Genomic DNA, 23,684 nt, shown 5'->3' with positions numbered 1-23,684 from the left:
CTCTCTCTCTCTTCTTCCTTCCTTCCCTCCCTCCCTCCTTCTTCCTTCTTCCCTTTCTCTCTGTCTCCTTCCCCTCCCTCAGGATTTGCCCATAAATGAGCCTAAGCCAACCCCCAAAGGGCTGTGGGGACTCTGGGTGCCCCTTGGAGGTCTCCCCCTTTGCCCTTCTTCCCCACTCAGCCAGAAAAGAGAGACGGATGGCCTGGAAATTAAATGCAGAGTTTAACCGAGAAATAATCATTTTCTATGAAAGCTAATGACTTCTCTGGAGGCCCCTACGAAGATTTATTGACCCCAGAGGTTAATATTGATCAAAGCCACATCAGGCAAAAGAAAAAAAAAAGGCCTTGGAGTAAGTATAATCTTGATATTGAAATCCTGCTGGTGACAGAGAACAGGTGATGCATCTACCGTGACTGGCAGTTGTGGCGCCCGCTGTTTAATGTGTCGCCATCTTCTGTGTGTGCCAGTTTCGCCCCTCACCAGCCCCAATTTCAAAAGTCTCAGTTGCTAATTGAGAAATTTCTCTTGCCCCATTTTACGGCCTTCCCTGCCATGGTTGTTAAGTGAATCTTTACAGCTGATAGGTTCGTGACAAGGTTGTTAAACGAATCAGTGGCTTCCCCATTGACGTTGCTTGTCAGAAGGTCTCAAAGGGGGATCGTGTGACCCCCGGGACGCTGCATCCGTCGTAAGTACAAGTACAGTTGCCAAATGTCTGAATTTTTATCACACGATGCTCAAATCAGTTGCTGGCATCTGAATTTTTATCACATGATGCTGATGCAATGGTCATAAGTGTGAAAAATGGTCGTCGCTTTTTTTCAGTGCCATTGTAAGTTTGAACAGTCACTAAATGAATGGTTGTAAGTCGAGAACTACCTTTAAAGCAACTATAATTTCCCTCTCTCTCCACTTTTACATTGAAATTTGAATTTGAGAACGTGAGAACGGAGAGAGATCTGCTCAGGGGTGAAGAGAGGACTCCACGCCTTCTGATGGGAGGTCGCGGGGTGAGGAAAGTTCTTCAGCTTCCAAAGATCCCACTGGATCGGGTGGAGAAGGAAAATCGAGGAGGCTAGAGTTGGCCTCGCCATCTTTTCCACCCAGGTTTTCGGGTGGATCTGGAAGATCTGTGCTCCCGGAGGAGACATCCTTTTCAGTTGAAGATGGGAAATCGCTGCTTCCATAAGTCAACATTTCATCCACAGGAGACATCACATCATCATCCAGTTCAGGAAGAAGCATGGCGTCCCCTTCGTTTTTCATGAGGTCCTCTTGAGGAGAACTTAAACGAACCGTTGGCATTTCAGCTTTATTTATACTTTGGTTCCTGGTGGGAGAACTTTTCCGATGTTCCTCAACCAGGATCCTGTTGCCCACGGATGTTTTGTGGAGTTGGAGACTGGTTTCAACTGGCTTGTGGGATACACACTCATCCGTTGAACGGTTGGCACAGTCAGTTTTGTCCCCTGAAGCGGGAAGGTGACCAGAAGAAATTGGAAACCTATGGCCTAGTGAATGCTTTGGGCCGTGTAGTGGGTCCTCAGAATCTTGAGGAGCGCCAATGTCCAGAGAAACATCTGGTGCCAGTGTCACGATTGCCTCCTTGTTACCAAAATGGGGTGGCTTTTCATCCTCAACATCTTCTCCAGATGCATTAAAAGAAGGCGCAGGGTCCTTCTTCCCTTCAGCCCCAGGACTCTGAAAAGGAACGTTGGTGGAGAAGAAAACCATCCCTGGATCAACTGGGCTTCCAGAAGTCATCTCGTTCCCACCATTTTCTGCGCAGGAGAGCTCCTCAGAAACGTACAAAGAAGCTGCAGTGCTTGGTGTACGGACGTGATCCTTTTTGGTCACAGGAGAAGGAGTCCCCTGCACCCTTCCACTGTTGGATAATAGAACAGAGCCAGATTCTCCCAACCTTTCTGTTCCATGTGTGTCTTCCCAGATCTTTTCCTGGCTGCACAGAGCACACTTTGAGTCTCTCGACTCAAGATCTCCACCAGAAAGTTGTCCCTGGGGCTTCTTCTCTGAGGAGGACGGACTATTTTCTGTGCTTATGACTATCCTGGGCACCGCTGGAGCTTCGTGATGTGTAGAGACAACCAGTTGGTCAGGCAGGGGTTCCTGGAAGTTAAATTCTTCAGGGAGGCTCACGTCGGTGTCTTGTAGGCCACCATCTTCTAAATCTGAAGGGGAAGGAGAACTTCCAGAGAGGTGGACTAGAACCGCATAGCCCTTATGGAAATCAAGACCAGATGGTGACTTTTCTGGATATGGACAGAAACCACGAAGTACGGAGGGAAATCCTGCAGAAGCAAAACCTTCTGGGCCTTTGTCCAGTGGAGAACCAGGATGGCCGTCTTGGGAATTCTTGGTCAAACCATGATCATGTTCTTTTTCTCCTCGACTGGCCAAGTGATCTAGAAACAGCAGAAGCATGGAAATCAATTCAGTTTTAGGTCTTAATATCAGATCTCTCGGTATGCCCGCACTGTCTCTCCAGCCTATTATTATTTAATATTGTTCTATTAGCCAGCGCAACAATTGACTCGAGACATTTTCTAAGTGAGATTTTACGGCAAAAACGGCATTTCATCATGTTGAAGTGTTGTGAATAAGTAAGAGTCCTGCGGAACTGTAATTCCTGCCTCAATATTTATAATTTCCTACAGACGAGGCACCTACAAGGCTAATAAATTATAGAAATGTCTCCGATAGAAGATCTAGGATTTAGTTTCTATAAGCTGAATGGGAAGGCAGAAGAAATATGAACTGCTGGAAATATTAAGAAAGCAAAATCTCTCAGATAAATGGATTTCTTTTTCTTTTTTTAAATGCGGCCTCTTAAATTATGTTGGAAATATCTCGGAAGAAAGCACGTTTTTAATAGCCCAAACGGAATAAGCTCTGCCTTGTTTTCTGAAGAAGCCACATAATCATATCACCTAATAAACTCGGACAGATTTCGGCTCTTGCGTGATTTACGCCAACGAGATGTCGAGCAGGACATTCTAGACATCAAAGGGGAAACTGAGGCTCTTTCGGTCTGCATTAAAGGGTGATTGAAGTGGCCAAATTAGACGTCACACTCGCCCCGAGTTTAATTTATTATTTCCTTGAGGAGCCTTTCAGGAAGACATAATTTACAGAGAGAAGGTTACGAGGAAATGTTGTTTGGAAAATGGCTTAGAAAGTTTTCTCGGGTAGCCAGAAATGCTGGCTTGATTCCATCCAAAAAAGTCCAACCAACCAGCCACTTTCTACCCAATCCTGGGAATAAAATTCCCATCGCTTGTTTTTGAGTTCCCAAAGATTCGAGGAATTGAAGGGGGCAAAATGGTTACCTGCTGTTCTTCCATCTCCGAGGGTTGGATCCCGGGATCTTCGACCAGAAGGATCATATAGATCCTGGATTGTAGCTTCCTTTCCTTCTTTCCACTTTTCAAATCCTCCTGCCGCCCAATTCTCCGGTGGCAAAATGTCCTTCGACTCAGCCAGATGTCTATAAAGAGACCAGCCTGAATTAATTGGAGAGGGAGTGCTGAATGCCACGTCTCTCAACCTTGCCAGCTTTAAGATGGGTGAACGCCTAACGCCCAGAATTCTGGACAAACGGCTCCCCAATCTCTTCTTAAAAGAGCTGTGGTGGCGCAGTATTGCAGGCTAATTCTGCCGACTGCCAGCGGTTCGATTCTGACCAGCTCAAGGTTGACTCAGCCTTCCATCCTTCTTATGTCAGTAAAATGAGGACCCAGATTGTTGGGAGCAATTCACTGACTCTGTAAACAGCTTAGAGGGGGCTGTAAAAGCACTGTCGAAGCGGTATATAGGTTTGGGTGCTAGTGCTAAAAACCCAGTGAGAGAGCCCCCACAAGTATCGCAGACAAGCTGTTCCAGTGACAGTAAAGTTCTCCTTCCTTCTAGGTCGGATGTCTCTTTGATAAGGTTCCTTCTTGTCCTGCCCTCAGGTGCTTTGGAGAATAAATCTGTCCTCACTCAAGTACTGGAAGACTTTCTGTCAAGTCACCCCTGGTCCTTCTTTCATTCCAGACATATCCAATTCCTGCAACTGCTCTTATGTTTTAGCCTCCAGCTCCTTAATTATCTCTGTTGCTCTTGGAGGCAGAACAAGAAGCCATGGGTGGAAGCTAATCAAGGAGAGAAGCAACCTAGAACTAAGGAAAAATTTCCTGACAATGAGAACAATTAATCAGTGGAACAACTTGACTTCAGAAGTTGTGAATGCTCCATCACTGGAGGCTTTCAAAAAGAGACTGGGCAGCCATTTGTCTGAAATGGTCTAGGGTACCCTGCTTGGGTAGAAGGTTGGACTAGAAGACCTCCAAGGTCCCTTCCAACTCTGTTATTCTGTTATTCATCCAGATAGAATTGGGCTCCAAGATCACCGCAGATGGGGACTACAGCCAAGAAATTAAAAGTTGCTTGTTCCTGGGGAGGAAATCTATGGCAAGTCTAGGCAGGATCATAAAAAGCAGAGACATCACCCTGCCAACACAAGGGCATATAGTCAAGGCGATGGTTTTCCCAGTTGCAATGGGTGGCTGTGAAGTTGGACCATAAGGAAGACTGAGTGCTAAAGAATGGAGGCCTTTGAACTCTGGTGCTGGAGAAGACTCCTGTGAGTCCCTTGGACTGCAAGGCGATCCAACCGGTCAGTCCTAGAGGAGATCAACTCTGACTGCTCTTTAGAAGGCCAGATCCTGAAGGGGAAACTTAAAGACTTGGGCCACCTAATTCGAAGGAAGGACTCCCTGGAGAAGAGCCTCATGCTGGGAACGATGGAGGGCAGAAGAAGAAGAAGGGGACGACAGAGAATGAGGGGGCTGGATGGAGTCCCCGAAGCAGTTGGTGTGAGCTTGAATGGACTCCAGAGGATGGGAGAGGACAGGGTGGCCTGGAGGAACGTGGTCCATGGGGTCGCGATGGGTTGGACACGACTTTGCAACTAACAACAACCACAGAATTGCCTGGAATTGGAGTCAGAGCAGCTGGACTTAATTTCTTCTTGGCTTGAGACGTTTCCCTGTTACGGATCTTCACCAGGAGTCCGGCTAAAAGACTTTGCGGTGTCCAAAACAACTAGATGGATGAGGTATCTCTCTCTCTATCCACCAGGCCGGCCAGCCCTTCCATCAGGGAGAGTGCAGTTGAAGCCAGCAATCCATTTTAAAGGTACCAGTGACCTATAATCAATAGCCGTGTAAATTATAGATCTGCTTCATGCAAAGATTTATTTGCAAGGCTCTCCATTAACCAAACAGACCGCCTCCCTCCCACTTATCCATCCAGGCTTCTGAATGGGAAGTGACAAGGCCAGGAGGAAAATTTGTGAACGAGGAAGGGGTGGGAGTCACAAAACACCCCCCCATTCATTCAAAGATCTGCAGGAGGGTGCAGGACCGCTCCAGGGCAGAGGTCAAGGAGAAGGTCAGCCATGGGAATCCAGGGGGGAAAAACACCTTTGAATAAATCAAAGGGAAAAGCAATGATTCGCTTCTGGTGAATCCCCCGTTTCCTGAGATAACACAATTAACACAAAAGCACAATGGTTTACTTAGCGGGCAGAGGGATGGCGACTTCTCCTCCGTTGGTGGCCATCGGTCAGGAGCCTTGCAAAATCTTAATTTTACAAACATTAAGGAATGGTTTCTCACTTCTTGCCAGCTTCACGGCTGCCCCTCCGTTCTGTGCCCCCTGAAGGGCTTGCAAGGAGAGGACCAGTCTTGGAAGAGGCTTCAAATTTCTCTTTCTCCAGCACGCCGACTCCTTGACGGTTGTAACTCTCAGAAATCTGGCAAGAGGAAGAGAAATCTGGCTAACTTCCTTTAGGGGGATCTCAACTTCATTGAGGCTTTGTGCATTTGTCTGAAATGGTTTAGGGCAGTGATGGCAACCCTTTTTCTTACAGCATCCGCACGCTGCCCACTCAATCTCCCCGCCCACCTGCGCATGTGCATGCAACCCCCCCCCCACATGCTCACGTGACCCCTCGCTATGCTCCGGAGGCTTTCCTGAAGCGTGGGGAGGGCACAAACGGCCTCCCCTGCCAACCCTCCGGAAGGGCGGTGACGGCTGTTATGTTGCTAAATATGGCTCTGCATGCCACCTGTGCCATAGTTTTGCCATCATGGGTATGGGGCCTCCTGCCTGAGCAGAGGGTTGGACTAGAACAAGGGTCCCCACCCTTTCGGACCTCTAAATTCATAATTTTAAATCCCGCAAACCACTAACATGATCTGCCTAATGACCGGCTGGGTGGGCGTGGCTAGGTGGTCATGGGACTGGGTGGGCGTGGTCAACTTGATGTCACTCACGTCAAGGGGGGCCTTGCCAGCCTCTGCTCACCCCTCCACTCCCAGCCCCTCCTCCTCTGCCCACCCGGGCTCCTTAAGGCCCCAACAGGAAGCAGCTGCTGGAGCTAAGCAGCCTCCAGGAGAAAGAGTTGGCAAAACAGCTCAGTTCAAATTGGATCTGACCGAGAAGGAGGCTCAGCAGAAGCCCCTCACTGAGGACTAGGAGCATGGGCTTTCCAAGCAGAAGGAAGACTTGCGGGAGTGCAAGGCCAGGTGCTGGCCCCTGGAGGCTCTGCAGGCTGAGATGGTCGGCCAGTTCCAGGCCATGTTGCAGTCCCACTGGAACGAGGCCCTCCGGCTCTTCACCACCAGCGGTGCTTCCCTCCAGCCTTTGCCCAAAGCCCCCCACCAGGAGGCTGAAGCAGACCCCAAGTGGGAATTTCTGCCCCCCTCCGACCCCCACAAAAAGGGGGAGACTCTCTGCAGCCACACAGCCGTTCAGGGGACGTAGTTGGAGGACCCCTGAGTTAGTGCAATATAAAAAATGCAGATAATTTTTCTGCAGACCACCAACATTTTCTCACGGACCCCCAGTTGGTGACGGCTGAACTAGAAGATAGGAGGGTCATCGGAGCTCCCATCTCAGGGGGCTCCTCATAATTTGGACGCTGCAGAGAAGAGCAACAACAGGTCCCCTGGCATGGACTTCACCAACCGGGTGTGGCAGCTCCCCAGCCAGCTGTAGCCACAGCTGTGTGGTTGTCTTCTGCACTTCTAAGAGCTCCTTTTGCTGTTGGAGGAGAAGCTTCCGCTCCTGATGGGCAGCTCGGCCAATGTTCTGCAGGTGTCTGATTTCTGCCTGCAGGGAAGACAGGAGGCAACCCTACAGCAGTTCAACGTTTCCAGTTTTGCAAGATTCTGTCAATGGAACTTTACAATTCGGACAGAGTTAGTGCTTCTCTTACATGCTACTTGCCTGGACTACCTTGCAGGGCTAACAAACCCTCCAGTCCCTCCTCCCTCCTCCATTCCCCTCCCCAGATATATCACCTGCTCTTGCTTCAGCCTGGTGAGGATGGAGAGCTGCTTCTCGGCTGTGGATGATGGGCCTCCTGTTCCCTGCGATCCATTTGGGGAGCTGAAAGCAGGAAACGGATTGAACTCAAACGTTGGGAAGTGGATTTCTATCCTAGTTGGGATCCAACCAATGGCCCCTCCCACAGCACAACACAATCTTCACACACACACACACACACACTCACTCATTCACTCCATTGGAAGGCAGAACTGCTGAGTCCCATGGAGCTGAGCGGCTAAAAAATTGAAATAACTAAATTTAAAAAAAAAAAAACCCTTCTTGATGCCCAAAATACCATCTTTTGCTCTGGTCACTGCCTCTGTCTCAAATTGGGATTATAAACTCCTCCAACTTCAGGACTATTTCGTATCATTGATTATATCTTTTAGCTTCCTACAATCTGTTAAATCAAGATCTTACTACTCCCCTTTCCTCTTATTTCCTGTCTTTTTGTAAAATAATTCTTCTTCTTCTTCTCCTTCTCCTTCCTCCTCCTCCTCCTCCTCCTCCACCACCACCACCACCAACACCTCCTCCTCCTCTTCCACCTCCCCCTCCTCTTCTTCCTCTAACATTGCTTAACCTAGAAACAGAAGTGTTTGGTGGAAGGCCTGAAGACCCCATGACATCATTTTCTGTGTTGGCATCATGATATCGTGATGTGTGATACCAGAGGTATGTCAGTGTTTGGGGAGGGGGGAGGTAAGTGTAAGAGAGGCTCAGAGGGGGACTGTGTGGGGGCACAAGTATCCTCACCGCTCCCCATACTCCAGCCAAGCCAGCTCCGCCTGGGCTTTCTCCTGGAGGGCCTTTTCCCGCAGCCGGAGGAGGGCACTCTGGTGTCGGGCTCGCAGCTCCTCTTCCCTCAAGGATTGCTCCACCAGGGTCAGGCTAAGCCGTCCAAAGGAACTGGCTCCTCCGTAGAACTGGCCGATCTCACTCCACTGAGGACAGAAACACAGCTCAGGTAAAGATGCCCCAGAGGACGCACCGTTGCCAAGGCAACCTCTCCTCCCCTGGACCACACGGCATCCAGAACCCTTTGGACGCTTCAGAGGCGGCGGCTCCACAGTTCAGGCTAACACACACACACTCACACACTGTGTTAATCTAATTTTGCCAAGCTTCTTCTCTGATAACATTGTATTGCTAACTAGGACATACAAAACCTTTGCCAGACCAATCCTCGAATGCAGCTCGTCTGCCTGGAATCCACACTGTATATCGGGCCTTAATACGATCGAGCGGATCCAGAGCTATTTCACAAGAAGAGTCCTCCACTCCTCTGCTCACAACGGAATCCCTTACGCCACCAGTCTCGAAATGTTGGCCTTGGTCAATCTGGAACTACGCCGCCTACTTTCTGACCTGAGCGCAGTACACAAAATTGTCTGCTACAACGTCCTACCTGTCAACAACTACTTCAGCTTCAACCTCAACAACACACAAGCAAACAATCAATACAAACTCAAGGTAAATCACTCCAAACTCGATGGCAGAAAATACGACTTCAGCCACAGAGCGGTCAACGTCTGGAATGCTCTACCTGACCCCGTTGTTACATCCTCAAACCCCCCACAGCTTCAACCTCAAACTGTCAGCCATGGACCTCACCCCATTCCTAAGAGGTCCGTAAAGGGGGCATAAGGCATAAGCACACCAATATGCCTTCCATCCCTGTCCTACAGGAGGGGAGAGAGGAGGAAGGGGCTCAGCCCCCCTACCTGGCTGTTTGAATCTGTGGGCTCAGACAGATCCTCTGCAGCGCCGGCTTTTCCGGGAGGCAAATTAATGGACGCGAAGGGAAAACCAGAGGGCTGGTCCTGGGCTGTGAAGAGGAAGCCCTCTTGTCCCGGTGGGATTTCTGGAGAAGAAGAAGTAGAACCTTCAGGCCTCCCTATTTGGCATCCCTCATTTTTTTTTTATGCGATGTATCTCTCCCGCTCAGTCCGTGTGGGTCTTTGTAGAGCATTGTGGTAAAATGCAACAGTAATCATAAATGATGCCCAAGTATACTGAATCCTTAGCCGTGGCTTTTTTTCAGCTCTCCCCTGAATAGTCAAGATGAAACCATAAAGGTTGGGAACCTGTGTAGCCCATCTTGCTTTCTGCAGTCACTTTGAGTCTCTCTGGATTTTGCACTAATCCACCTTTGGGTTTTTAAAATTCAGTTTGTGCCCTTACTTTACAAGTTTAAGGGGAAAAAAAATATTAGTGTGATTTAAGAAATGGAACCATCACTTACTTACTTTCTTTCTTTCTCTCCTTCCTTCCTTCCTTTCTTTCCTTCTTTCTTTCTTTTCCTTCCTTCCTTCTTTTTTTCCCTTCCTTCTCTCATCTCTCCTTCTTCCCTTCCCTTCCTCGTCCTCCTCCTCCTCCCATTGCTTCCTTCCTACCCTTCCCTTTGTCTTCCCTTCCCCTTCTCCTTCCTTCCAACCACCCATTCATTTTTGGCAGGCAAAATAATCTACCGATACTCTCCAGTTCAACTAGAAGCTGTTAGTGGAGAAACAATGGTGGCCAACATCCATAAATGCTGGAGGCCAATGTTTACGGAGGGGACGATGTTGAGGAAGACGTAACTTCTCCAAAAGTCTCAGGAGTTAGAAGTTGCTTCAACCTTACGAGACAGAAGAATGGAGGCATTTCTGATGAAGCCAACCTACATGTTCAGTAGACCCAAAGAGAGATGGGTCTCCCTGTGCGATTTTGCTTTGCATCTTACCTGGAGGTTTCTTCTGACAATGGTTCTTCTTCAAAGAAGCCTTTGGAATTTCAACCAAGGTGTGGATTGACCCACTAAAATGAAAGAGAGAGAGAGAGAGTTTTGTGCTCCACCAGTGGCCAGTGGAGCAGGCAGCAGATTCGGACAGTGAGGAGGCTGGGGAGAAACATGGGCCAGTCCTGGAGTCTGGGGAAGGCTCTGGTGAGGGCTCTGTGTCGGAGGCAGAGAGGGGGCCAGAGCCCTATGCCAGTTATCAGCTACCTTCAGAGTCAGACATCAGTGAAGCAGAGGAACAGCTGGAGCCTGTTCCCAATGTGTGCATGCGCAGAGTGGACAGAGGAAGGGAGCAGCTAAAGGACAGGGGTGGACTTGGGAGTAAGGCCACAGGTGGACGATAAATGGCCCCTCCCAGAGGAAATAAAAGAGGAGTGAAGGGGGAGTGGAGTTTGCAGGAGGCAATCAGTTTGCTTCATTGGTTCTTGGCTCTCTGAGACTCCTTGCCAAGTTCTGCAGAGATTGGCCTGGCAGCTCTCCCAGCCAGATAAGATCTGTGACTGTAAATCCTCCCTTGAAAGACTTTGCTGGAGGTGAATGAGCAGAATTCATGGGAAATTAATAAAAGGGTTTTTTTGTCGGGACAAGGAGTTTGCTTCAGGCTCTTGGGAAGAAGCCTCGGTCAGAACAGAGAGATGTGAATTCAGATGCTGGATTTTCACATAGTCGAAACACCCCTAAAGTTTCATCTTGGAAGCATCCGGTTGTCTTCCTCACACACACAATGGCTTCCGCACCACAACCCCACCTATCCCCAAACCAGCTACAGGTAGTCCTCGACTCACAACACTTTGTGAAGAGACTGAAGTTACAACAGCGTTGAGAAAAGTGACGTGACCATTTTTCCTGTTGGCTGGGGAATTCTGGGAGGGGAACTCCAGCCATCTTCAAGTCCCCAAGGGCTTAGGAGGCAGGCTAAGAAAGCTTTTATTCTTGGGCACACAGAGCTCAGCCCGCGACACGGCGTGGAGGGCTCGGCTAAACCGATTAGTGAGGGATGTGTGAAAAAACGGGACCTTCCTTGATCGGGTGGAAGCCCAAAGCCAAGGAGATAAAGTCTCGACAGATGTTTCCTAGGGCTGGGAGCCGAAGGAGACAGGCGTGGGGTGGTGGTGGGAGTTTTTATTCCAATCAGCAATCTGCTTAGCAAGAAAAATCTCATTTCATTTTTCACATTAATAAGCTTTTTCCTCGCTCCTTCCCTTCTCACAGGATGACCCAGAAACAGTGGAGTGGGGGGCGAAAAGAAGTGGTGGAGGAGCGAGAGGAAAGACTTATAAACCAGAGCTTTGGGATGATGGGTGAAAGGAGACAGACAGACAGACAGACAGACAGACAGACAGACAGAATAGAAAGAGATAGAGGTGGGAGAGAGAGAATTAGATAGATTGATAGATGATAGATAGATGATAGATAGATAGATAGATAGATAGATAGATAGATAGATAGATAGATAGATAGATAGACAGATGATAGATAGATAGAGATAGAGATATTCCCCTTTTTTTCTCGAGGGGCAAATCTTGCCTAGGTGCCTCAGCACCCAAGCCAAGATAGAATTCCTTCTCTCCGTCCCAACGCTGCAACATGGACGGACAAGGACCGTCCACTCCACTCTCCATATTTGAAATCGAGCGAAGCCAACTGCAGTAAATAAATCTCTGGGATCCAATTGGTTAATCTCTTGTTCAGATTGAGCAGAAAAGGGATCAGTGGGGATTTAGAGGGCTGCTCGTAAAAATAATCAAGAGACTCCAGTTCCATCCTTACCATATGCTGGAACAGATTCTTCCCAGCCAGGGAATTATGGCCAGAAGGGAGGGGGGGGGGGCATGATTTAATATATTCCATTTTGACCCAAAGGAGGTTCTCGGGAGCAGGCCAGGTCGCTCTAAGGAGGATGATGGGCGTTGTAGTCATGAGAAAGCTTCACGCCAGAGCAAATGCCAGGGGAAGAAAACGAAAGAAAGGAAAAAGGTTCAGCTAACACCCATCGCTTATCCGGCTTTGGGGCAGCCTCTGGTATAAACCCAGCCAATGATGGCCCTATTTACAAACTTTCCTGCCACAATGGATCACTTGATCGGTTGTTAAATCCCACGGTCCTAGGATCTGAAGCTCAAAGCTCAAGCTTTCAGCCTGAAAGATTTGGGTCCCCACTTTGGACCACCTGGAGCTCCTGGCCTCCTCCAAGAGGTTGCCAAATTACAGTCCTAGCATCTCAAAGAACCAGTGGGGCTGCTGGGATTTGTAGTTGAGGAATATCGGAAGGCCCCCACTTCTGGCTCAGAACACCTGAGATTTACCTGGGAAGAACGTAGGTGCCTTTGTGCCCATTAAGCAGGTCAGCAGCCCCATCTTGTGGGCACCTGTGAATCTGCACAGAGCTGACTTTTGAGAATTGGCATCTTATTTTTGGAAGGAGGACCAATGTCTGCTGCTCAAAGCTGCTGCTGATCACCGAAGCAAAATTTAAATATTAATCAATAAATTAATTTACAGGAACTTGATTGACAGGACAGCCCAGCTGTATGTTTCCTTCTTTTCCACTTTCCCCTGGACTCTCAGCGTCTTTATTTAGCCCTCTTCCTAAGGAATCCCAAAGTAGCTGAACGGGCTGGCTTGGTAGAAATGTGATTTTAAAATAGACAAGTTTAATAAGCCCAAAGGCTGTAGCTTACCTTCCAGGGAAGATGCTGGCTGGGGCCCCAGGAGGGCCCTTCTCCCGAAATAATCCCATCTCTGAAGCCAGACCTTGGGGAGAACGACAGAACTTCTTCACTGATTTGGGTAAGCATAATTTTGCTTTTATATCTATTATATTATGGTTAATTTTCTGAAGTGTCAGTTTGGGCAGGCAGGAAGAAGGAAGGAAAAAGATAAGAAATAAAAAGGAGAGGGAAGGGAGGAAGGAGAAAAGGAAGGAGGGAAGGAGGGAGAGGAAGGAAGGAGAAGAAGGAGGGAGAGAAATCCTCTTGAAATCCACATGCAGGAAATTTCGCTCTGCGTTGAGCCCAATAGAGATTTCACATTTCATAGGGCAGAGATGGCGAATCTTTTAGACACCGAGTGCCCAAACTGCGTACACGCATGCCCAAACTGAAAGGTGTGTGAACTCGTGCAAACACATGTATGTGCAAACCCCCTTCCCTACCAACCTTCCATCCTGCTTGGCCTCCTTTCCACCGAGGCCATCTGCATCGCTTCAAGGCCGCCCCCATTGGTTAGCAGATGATGTTGGGCGATCCGCTCCTTGACCATTGGGACGCCTAACCCCTTCTCGAGACCAGCCGTATCTTGAGGACACGTGGGTGGATCCAATGAAGATCTTGAACTCCAAATAGACTCTGCATTTCCTGGAGCATCAAACTTCTCAAGAGGAACTCCAGGTGGAGAAGTCATCTGAGACCTCTTAGATGGAATTCCAGGTGGACATCCTTGGTCCCTTGAGGCCTTGGTGGCTTGTAACCTCTTCATTTCTCTCCCCAGCCGCTCACTGAGATCTTTAGCTAAGTTGTGGATGGCCTTCACTCTGTCTTGCTTTCTCCTGTAAGAAGGGGAGGTAGAGATGTCCGAGGAGAACGGTGTCTCCATGCCAAGAACTTCCTCTCTCCGGAGAGGAGAAGGACTCGGTGAGTGATGGCTTGCTCGAGAGGAGGAGAGGTCCACCTGCTTGAGTTTCAGAGGGCTCTTCAGTTGATCTTTAGGGTCCATTGGATAAGGAGTCACTTCTCCTGTTTTGTCCATCCTTGGCTCCAACTCACTAATGGAACAACAGTGGAATTCCCAAGAAAAAAACACATCAAATCTCTTTCTTATTCTTGAACAACAACAAAAATCTAATGTTACAGTCCGAATAACGCCTCATGTTTTTAAAACTGTTTTATAATTTTGGAAGTATTAAGACTCCCAGAGTAACTTGGTTAGGTTGGGTGGCTATAAGAAATTAATTAATTCATTAAATACCTCTGCCACGTCTCTGCATCTTTAAAGGTAAAGATAACACAGCTGTGCTAGTCGTTCCCGACTCTAGGGGGCGCTGCTCATCTCCGTTTCTAAGCTGAAGAGCCAGCGCTGTCCGAAGACCTCTCCGTGGTCATGTGGCTGGCATGACTCAATGCTGAAGGCACACGGAATGCTGTTCCCTTCCCACCAAAGGTGGCTCCTATTTTTCTACCTGCATTTTTTACGTGTTTTCAAACTGCTCGGTTGGCAGAAGCTGGGACAAGTCACGGGAACTCACTCCGTTACGCGGCGCTAGGGATTCGAACCGCCGACCTTTCTGATCGACAAGCTCAGCGTCTTAGCCACTGAGCCACCACGTCCCTGTGTTCTGCATCCTTATGCACCTGGAAATAATCATCCCATACCTGTTGAATTTTAACTCCTTCCTTAGCAGAGCCCAGGATGTTCGGCAAACACCTTTCGGGGCACTGCTTGCTGGAGACTGTCCACCTCGGTATTTCTAAAATTTAAAACAAGAGGAACTTTATATTAACTTTGCCAGGTCTGTGACAGATGCTCTCGCCCACCAGTGGGACCCATCAGCTGTAACCCTTGCTGAGGATTCTGGGGGTTGAAGTCTCAAATATCTGTTGGAAGTTGGACTGCTGTGTTTCTCAATCCGGGGCAGGTTTAAGATCTGCCTTCCTTCGACTCAGGACACCGCAACCATCACAAGGGCATGCCAATTGCCCAAATTTTGATCCACGGAGACCGTGCGATGGCCGTAAACGCAAGGAAGTCATAAGTTGCTTTTTTTTCAGTGCCGTTATAACTTCGGTTGTTAAACGAATGGCCATAAGTCGAGGGGTCCCTGTATCTCCTCTCCCTGAAACCTATCGGGTGAGGAGTTCCTACAACACAACAGGCTAAATATGGTTGGAAGCTTTGCACCTCATTTCCTGTGCGTGCACACAGCTGGGTGAATTTGGGAGGCCACAGTACAACAAATCACAGTTTAGCGTCTTGCGCAAACAGCTGGTGTGGGCTGCAGTTTCTGAGATAACATTAAACCGCGTGGCTTCTGGGACTCCATCTTAGCATGGGACTTTCTAACGAAAGCTCTCCTTCATTTATGACTTCTGTCCGACCACAGCTCCTTACCGAATCAAGATTATTCTTGGCGGGTGTGATGAAGGTCAGGTCTTCTCTCAGTTGTCCTGCCCAATGGCTTCTTCTTCTTCTGCCAGCGGCTTCTCTCTGCTTTCGGTAGACCTCTTGAAGTTTCTTGTTCCTCTCTTCTTGGGCTTCCTTTGAGGTCCTCCTCTCTTCTTGGATCCTCCTCTTTCTCTCAGCGGCCTTCTGGTCCATAAACTCACGGAGCTGTTCAGGACTATAGGGCTTCCTCCTGGCCTCCACCAACGTGGCTGTGGGTCGGCGTTCTTTCCAGGAAGTTTCACTTTTCGGAGAAGACCCATTCCACCTTCCCTCGCCAGGCCTGGATGTCTCTCTCACGCCCATCATCTTAGCAGCTGCATTCTGATTCTTAGGAGAAGGTGTGGTCTTCAACCCATCAGAGGAACCTTTGGTAGATCCTGCTTTCCTCATCCTCCCTGCTGGTCTTGGATGGTTTCCGTTCTTCTTCTCTGCATCTGGAGCTTTCTGGTGCCTCCTGGTCCATTTCTGTGTCCAGCCAGAGTTCTCCCAGTCTTCCCATTTATGGTTTAATTCGGCTGCGCGTGTCTCTCGTTTTGTCTTCTTCATCTCAGGCTGTACAGCTTGACCGTTTTCTCTGAAGCTTTGCTCTGGCTGGGATACGGTGAGCTGAGATTCTGGAGGAAAGAACACACACACCCAATTCAGCCATGTTGTCGGCGGTCCCACCTTGGTCAGTTAGAAAAGAAAGACCCTCGGAATTATCAGTAACGAAAGTACACCTGCACTACTCAGAACTACACAAAGGACTCGTGGCTCCCAGGAGGAAAACCTCCAATGCTCTCCCCTCCTTTGCCAGAAATTTAGGAACTAAATGATCAAAAGAGTGAAGGGAAAAACGCACAGTGAACTTCTCTGCAGATCTTGTGTTTCTTCTGAATGTCTCCTTTTTGCAAATGTATTCTGTGCATTTGGAGAAAGGAAGGAGGGACGGAAGGAAGGAATAAAGAAAGAAGAAAAGGGATGAAAAGAAAAGAAGCAGGAGAGGGAAGGGAAGACATTATCTTTCCATGCCCCTCGTACCATGACAATTTGATGAGAACTCCCTTCCGCCAGACCTGAACCAGAATAAATGAAATATAAAAGCTGTTATATGTATCTAAAAGTACCTTGGAGAGGCTCCATCCCTTTGCTTTTCAATTCAGTTTTCAGATTTGGATATTTCAGTGGTGGGCCAAGAATGATTCTAGCCAGTTTTTGGCCTTCCTTCCAAGCAGATACTCCAAACAAAGTAACGGCTGGAATTTAAACAGAAAGAGAAAGCTTTCAGAAACAGGTGGAGGCAATGAGGAGGACGGAAAGAAAGAAAGAAGGAAAGAAAAAGAAAGAAAGAGAAAGAAAGATGGAAGGAAGGAAAGAAAGACGGAAAGGAAAGAAGGAAGAAAGAAAGGAAAGACAGAAAGAAGGAAGGAAAGGAAAAGAAAGAAAGGAAGTAAAGAAGGAAGGAAGGAAGGCAAAAAGAAAGAAAGAAGGTGGGAAGAGAGGGAGGGAGACAGGATAAGAAATAAAGAAAATTAGCTTTAAGAAAGTGGTGGGGGGGTGGGAGAAGCAACTTTCAAAGTTTTCAACCATTATAAACCAACCCATGGCTGGCTGAGGAATTCTGGGAGTTGAACTCGGGGTCCTAATCGAAACGATTCTGCACAACTCCTTGGGGGATAATTGTTCGCCCCAAAACCTCTGGTGTTAGGTGGCTCTGCTGAGGGAAACCAGCCTTGAGACTTGGAGATCCAAAGTGAGCAACACAACCAAACTAGGATTGACAGAGGTTGGCAGTGCGAGAAAGCTTCTGGCGCCTCCTGCTGGAGCTTCAGAACTACGACAGGGTCTGTTTGGAGCAGAAGACACCCCCCCCCGTCCCCCACTTGCCCACGATCATTCGAGGGCAAAAACCCACCGGATGGTGCCCAGCAATGCTGATTCTCCATGAATATTTTATCCCTAGGTTGACTTAATTTTTTGTTAACGGCCGCAAATCTCCAATTCATCAAACCCGCCGGTGCTTTTCCTCCGACCTGCGACCTCTCATTCATCTCCCCTCCCTCGTCCCTGACAGCCCTTCAAGGCCGGGAAAGCCTCCCAGGGACCCTGAAAGCTACCATGATGGATGCCTCGCCTGGCCTGGGACAAGGATGACCTCTCCTCTTAGCAGGGAGACACACACACACACACACACACACACACACGGGCGTTTTTCAAACGACCCATTAAAACAAAGCGGGAGGGGGGCAAGGTTGGCGGGGTGGGGTGGGGGCAGAGCTGGGGGAAATGATTAAATTAAATTATTTAATTTTAATTCCTTCCTTCTTCTGTTTTGCTTTTCCACCTTCCTTCTCTTCCTTATCTCCTTCCTTCCTCAGAATAGTTTCAAGATCTCCCTGTTTCTTTTATCTCTGTCTGTCTTTCCTTCTTTCTCTCTCCCTTCCTTTCTTTCCTTCCTTCCCATCTTCCTTCCTTTTTCTTCCTCCCTCCCTCCCTTTCTTTCCTTCTTTCCTGCCTTCCCGCCTTCCTGCCTTCCCAGCAGCTACTTGACTTGGAAAGTCTGAGGATTCCTGCCTTGAGCAGAGGGCTGGACTAGTGGATCTTCAAGGCCCCTTCCTACCCATGATTCTAGCTGCCTGACACAATTCACACCCTCCCAGTCTCTTCCAAGGAGCTCTCTTCCTCTGCCGTTCAGTCCTGCCATTCCCCACCCCACCCTTTTCTGCTTTTTTGCCCAGAGAGCTGCCCTTTATATCAAAGTTTAAACCATTTGCTGGGTCCGTTTCTTGCCCTCCGTGACCTCACCTCTCTCTCTCTCTGCCTTCCGGGAAGGAGATGCTGAGCTCTGGCCAGTTCTGGGTGTCTTTCCTCTTCTTTGGCTGTGACCTTCACCAAAGAGAAGAGATGATGATGATGATGATACATGAGATGGGTGACCAAGAAGAGACACCATGAGGAAGGGGTTGTGCACAGATAAAGTTGACTCGTCCTTCCGTCTTTTCCGAGGTCAGTATGGAAAGCAGAAGAGCAAATGGTCGTTGTTCTAGGTTGACGTTAAGAGGAACCGACGTAATATTGGATAATACAAAATAGCGCTATAGGCTAAGATGTAACTTGTGGTTCCTTGTATGAAAATAAAAACGAGGAAAAAAAACTTTTAAAAAAGAATAAGACCCCCGAGACTAACCTGGGCAGGTTGGAGCCGAAAAGGCTCCAGTTTTGCAGACCTTCCTCTTCAGAGGTTTTGTGCTGCGAGGTTCCCCTTCCAAGGGCAGACGGGGGCTCTTCTTTTCCGGAAGGCGAGGGGCGCATTTGCACCGCTGGGCGAGGATCGTTTTCTTCAGAGCCCGCAGCTTCTTATCCCAAGGGCAGTTCTCCTTCAGGCACCTGATCCTACAAGCCAGGAGTGGAGACCGGGCAGAGGGCGACCGCGGCCGGAGAAGAAGAGGGGCATTCCAGGGGACGCCACCTGCAGCCGCAGAGGTGACCCTCCTTCCCCGGTGAGTGGAGCCGAGTCGGCTGCCTCTTTCTTGCGCGGACGCATGGACCTGGCTCCAGAATTCAGGACCCAACATTGGTTCTGCAGAGATTTAAGAAATTGAAATAGAATAACAGAGTTGGGGACCCAGATTGTTTGGGGGGGGGGCAAGAGGCTGACTCTGTAAACCGCTTAGAATGGGCTGTAAAGCATTGTGAAGCAGTATATAAGTCTATCACACATCAAGTGTGGTTTGTCAGCCAGTTACGAATCCACCTGATGGTGTATCACCCATTTTGCCAAGACGTCGGCTGTGTTATTTATTATTAAAGGTTGGTTTTCTTTATTTGCTTACTGAGAAAATTTATGGGGCAGCCCAATGCACTTGTAGCTCAGAAATGAAACCCTATTGCAAAATGGAACAACACCCCCCCACCCCCACCCCCGCTGATCACAATCAAACCAAAGGCTTTTTTGGCATTACCAAAATCGCACCACAGAGCCTCCAAGGCCCTGGCCAACTGCGTCCTGCGGACCTCCAATTGCCACCGTTCCTCCTCCCTTGCATCGGCCCCGGAGAGAGAACCAACGGTGCGTTTCGGAGTCTCTTTCAGAGGTTAAAAGGCTTCTGATGAATGTTTTCACTCCCAGCAGCTGCGCGTGCAAAACACACGCCTGGGCTTGCCAGGAACTGGCATTTTGGGCAGTTGGCAGGGAGGAGGGGGAGGAGGAGGAGGATGGCAGGAACAGACAAAATGCCAAGGTGGTTTTCTCCACAGCCTCTGCCATGGACATGGAGATGGGAAACTCACGCATCCCAGCCTTCAGTGGCTCACGGTGGCCGAGAGACCCTTGACGGAGGTGCCACAAGCACGGACCACTCTTGGTCCCCCCACTTGCTCTGTAGGAGACGCCATTGGGGGTTTATGAGCAAAGGGAGCACCCCTGGCTTCTGCTTACACGTGTCTGAGCCCCCCATGATGGCTCGGGGTTATGAATTCCACAGCCTTGTGACATCCACCTGTAAATAAGGTGGCCTAACTGCATCATCCCAATAAAAAAAAATATCCCTCCGTAGCTCAAGAGTTGAACCGTGGAGTCCCTTGGTGCTCTCCTGGGCTGGTTGGTTGGCTGATTGCAGACATTTCATGACCCAACTAGGCAACATCATCAGAGTGTGTGGTTTGCTCCCCTCTTTATACACGGCAGTTGGCCCTGCCAGTGTCATTCTGAGGTTTGGCCTTCTCTTTGGCAGCTTCTTGATTAGGGTTACTGTTCTCTGCTGGATTGTTTGTTTGGCATTAATCCTGGTTTGTTTGGATGTTGACTGCTGGAGGGGAGGCGTTCTGGTCACTTTGGATTGGTGCCTCCAAGATTAGAATAGAATGGAAAATAGAGACTTCTAAGAGGGGAAGTCCTTTAACTTTAACTTTGCAAAGCGTCGCTTCTTACCAGGGGATGAAGAACTATTCCTGAGTCACAACAGACTTACTCAAGAGTTGCTAGGAATGTTGTTGAATTGATGCACCACACCGAGGAGCATCCCCTTCCCTCTCTGGCTGGGTTCACACATCCCTGCAGGGGTGGGTGGGGTTAGGGTCAGAGAGCACAGGGGTGCTGCCTGGATGCTAAGGACCCTTCGCGGCTCCCTTACCTGATTTTCATCCAACGAAGCTTCCCTTCTCCCTCCAAGCAGGCAATGACTCTGAAGGCAGCCGATAGGCAGGCAGGAGCCCTAAACGGCGGCAGGAGAAGCGGGAAGGGACACACCTTTGTTTGGGGGCAGGTACCCAGGTAGCTGAGAAAGAATCGACTAGCGCAAATACACACACTCACCGCCCCAACAGGCTTCTCCGCCTCTCAGTTGGCCAGCAAGGTGGAAAGGAGGGAGAGTGTCGAAGAGAAAGGGACACCGGAGTAATATTCCACCGAAATTACTCTCCTTGTTTCAAAATAGCCCTCTAAAATTGGATTTTAAAAAAAGTATTTTGGAAAATACTTTTGCAAGGGAAGCAACCAAGGATTAAATCCAAACTCTTGCAAGGTGTAAAAGGAAGAGGAGGATTTGGCGTCCCAGAGTGGGAGTTGTAGCACCAAGCGACAACGCTCACCTGGGTACAAGAATGGATAGAGTTTTTTAAAAAATAAAAGATTGCTAACGTTAAGAGGGCCACGATTTACATCTAGGGCGACACGCATTTCTGTGGTACGGGAAACAAATAGCACACCGGTATTTTCAAAGACATTTTATAAGACAGGCGTTATTGGAGATATGGAATAAATTTAAGCCAAAAAACTATAGCAAGTTTCCAATTTGGTTATCCACATTAGAAGCCGTCGTGCTTCCAAGTCTTATCAATCAGGGAAAACAGGTTACCTGCAAGGATATAATAGGCAAAGGAGGGAGGTTGAAATCGAGGCACGAATTAAAAGAACAAAGGGTAGAATTGGAAGGATGGTTGTAGCTACAAGTCCAATCACGTTACTTGAAAGATATGAAAGATTGGGGCGTTCATAGGGAGTTGACGGCAATAGATAGGATCTTTGGGGGGACAAATGATATATTCGCAAAGGTTTACGAGAAAGGGACACAGAGGGACCTTTTAAGGCCAACTCACGCGCCAAAAATGGAGAAGACACACAGAGGAGGGGAGCCTCATATAACTGATGCGCTCCTGCACCCCAAAGTGGGTACACTGTCCTTCTCTGGTGATTTTAGGGGCACGGTGATAGAAAACCCTGATTTAACGGACCATTCAGGGAGTCCGTTAAATCAAGAGTGCCAGTTAAATCAGAATGATGTGAGGGTTCAGCGCCTTGGAAAGGCGTCTTGCTCAGATTTTCCGAACCCCAATATGTCCCCTGGTTTAGTCTGCTGGCTAGGCATCAACGTTTCCTTGCAATGAAGTGCCATCCTCAAAGTCAGTCCGTAATACAGGATGAGAAAGGGTAACAGCGTCACTTTAGAGGTGAGAGGCGAGGCAAGGAAATGTACCCAAGAAGGATTGGTTGAAGTGCCCCCCCCCCAAAGAAAAAAATTACAGACATCGGTGAACAGAGTGACAAAGCCCCTTTGAGCCACTGAGGGGCAGTCGAGCACCGTCCCTGAAGGGTTTGAGATGGGGGGGGGCACCCCAAATGCAGCAATGGAGACAACTGGAACTGATGCTTCCTTTGCAGACTTCCTAAGACTTTCTGCAAGTCTCCTGTGGCGGAGAAATCAGATTTATTCCATCAGAGGCGGAGGCGGCTGCTGCTGCGGGGTTTTATTTCCGATGCTTCTCTTAGTTTAGAAGGAAGTTGTGGATTCAAACAAGACTCCGCCTTCCCTGGAGAAGGGACTGTTGTCTCCTTGGTCAATCGAGGTGTTTAGCTCGGAGTCCTGTGCTGAGCCAGGGGATGGGCTGGATGCCCTCAAGAGTACCTTCCGACCTGGATGTCTAGGGAGACTCTCAGTCACCCAGGTCATGGTTTTGAAAAAGCACCTTGGGGACTTCCTAACAGGATTTGGGCGGGGACGAGCCACGGTGGCGCAGTGGTTTGAGCGCACTCATGCAGGCTACTTCTGCTGCCTGCCGGCTGCCTGCGATTTGGCAGTTCGAATCCTACCAGGCTCAAGGTTGACTCGGCCTCCCATCCTTCCGAGGTGGGTAAAACGATGACCCAGATTGTTGGGGGCCAGAGGCTGACTCTGTAAACCGCTTAGGGAGAGATGTGAAGCGGTACATAAGTCTATTGCTATCCTTCCTTCCTTCTTTATTTAGAATGCCATACTGCAGGCTAACTCTGCCAATTGCCAGAGGTTCAATCCTGACCGGCTCAAGGTCGACTCAGCCTTCCCTCCTTCTGAGGTGGGTAAAATGAGGACCCAGATTGTTGGGGGGGACATAGGCTGACTCTGTAAACCGCTTAGAGAGGGCTGTAAAAGCACTGTGAAGCAGTATATAAATCTAAGGACTATGGCTATTGCTACAAATCCCATCTAGTGGAGAGCTTGCGGTGCAGACTTTTGACAAGAGGAGAGGCAGGGGAGGGGTCTTTATTTCAGCAAGAGGGAGGGCCAGGCCAGGGGGAAAGGGGCAGAGGACGGAGGCCTTGGGAGAGGGAGGCTGCTGGAAGTCCAGCTGTCCTGACTGGAGTCGAGCCAAAGACAAACTAGCCACCTAGGGACGGCAGATCATCAGGCAGGCAGTGCTCCCTTCCCTGCCTGGTACCCATGCTCAAAATGGGGGGAGGGGCTTTTGGACCCCGTTGCTTCCTGAGGGAGAGAGCCCTTTCTAAGTCTGGGGGCAGGGGGCGGGTGGGCAGCCTTTAACCGGCCACAGATAAGAATTGAAAAGCCCAGGCTGGACAGGAAGTCTGGGAAGTGGAAACCCAATCAGCCAGGAATCAAATTCATCATGGGCTCTGCCGTACCAGTCCCACAGGTATCCCTGTCGCCCCCCCCCCCATCCGCTGCCCCCCCACCCCAAAGGAGATTCATTTCAGAGACATAAATGCTTCCAGGTTGCAAGGGAGATGCCACAGGTCAAAAGAGCATGAGCTCTGGATTGGGGGCTGGCGGCCGCCTGGCAGTGCTGCCCACCCCCCACTGGGTCGTCCATTAGGGGACGGACCCTCCTGTTGAAGGCTGGAGGACCTACCCCGGAGGGCATCAGGGCTGGCTTGGCCGACATTGCTTAATGATGGTTTGTCCAGGGCAGCAAGCCGTGAAATGGGATTCACTGGGGTTGAGCTCAAGCTATCCACTGACCATCCACCAGCTGGGAGGTCAGTTCTGGCTGCCCAGGGGCTGGAAGAGTCCCCAGTGGGATGGGGAGCCCCACAGGCAGCTGTGGTCAAGGCCAGAGCATAGCTGGACCCCCTCCTCAAGTCATACCCGATCCTGGC

The 23,684-nt window shown here is 49.2% G+C and overlaps 1 protein-coding gene across 1 annotated transcript; it reads right to left on the bottom strand.

The window, feature by feature from the left end:
* Positions 1 to 261: 261 nt before the first annotated feature.
* On the bottom strand, positions 262 to 23,470 carry CCDC187 (coiled-coil domain containing 187; the record flags this gene model as incomplete). Its single annotated transcript, XM_081967090.1, has 17 exons — positions 262 to 2,426; positions 3,351 to 3,508; positions 5,682 to 5,818; positions 7,036 to 7,179; positions 7,371 to 7,458; positions 8,155 to 8,342; positions 9,123 to 9,262; positions 10,124 to 10,197; positions 12,859 to 12,931; positions 13,336 to 13,940; positions 14,548 to 14,642; positions 15,284 to 15,951; positions 16,444 to 16,572; positions 18,504 to 18,709; positions 19,631 to 19,695; positions 20,449 to 20,529; positions 23,438 to 23,470. The coding sequence occupies 17 exons, from the start codon at positions 23,468 to 23,470 to the stop codon at positions 967 to 969; spliced, it is 4,344 nt and encodes a 1,447-aa protein (XP_081823216.1). The 3' UTR covers positions 262 to 966.
* Between the last annotated feature and the right edge of the window lie 214 nt (positions 23,471 to 23,684).

Source organism: Natrix helvetica (genome assembly GCF_964273705.1).
Source record: "Natrix helvetica genome assembly, chromosome: 15".
Lineage (NCBI taxonomy): Eukaryota > Metazoa > Chordata > Lepidosauria > Squamata > Natricidae > Natrix > Natrix helvetica.
Note: the sequence above shows the minus strand (reverse complement) of the source record. Positions and strands in the feature narration are given on the sequence as shown.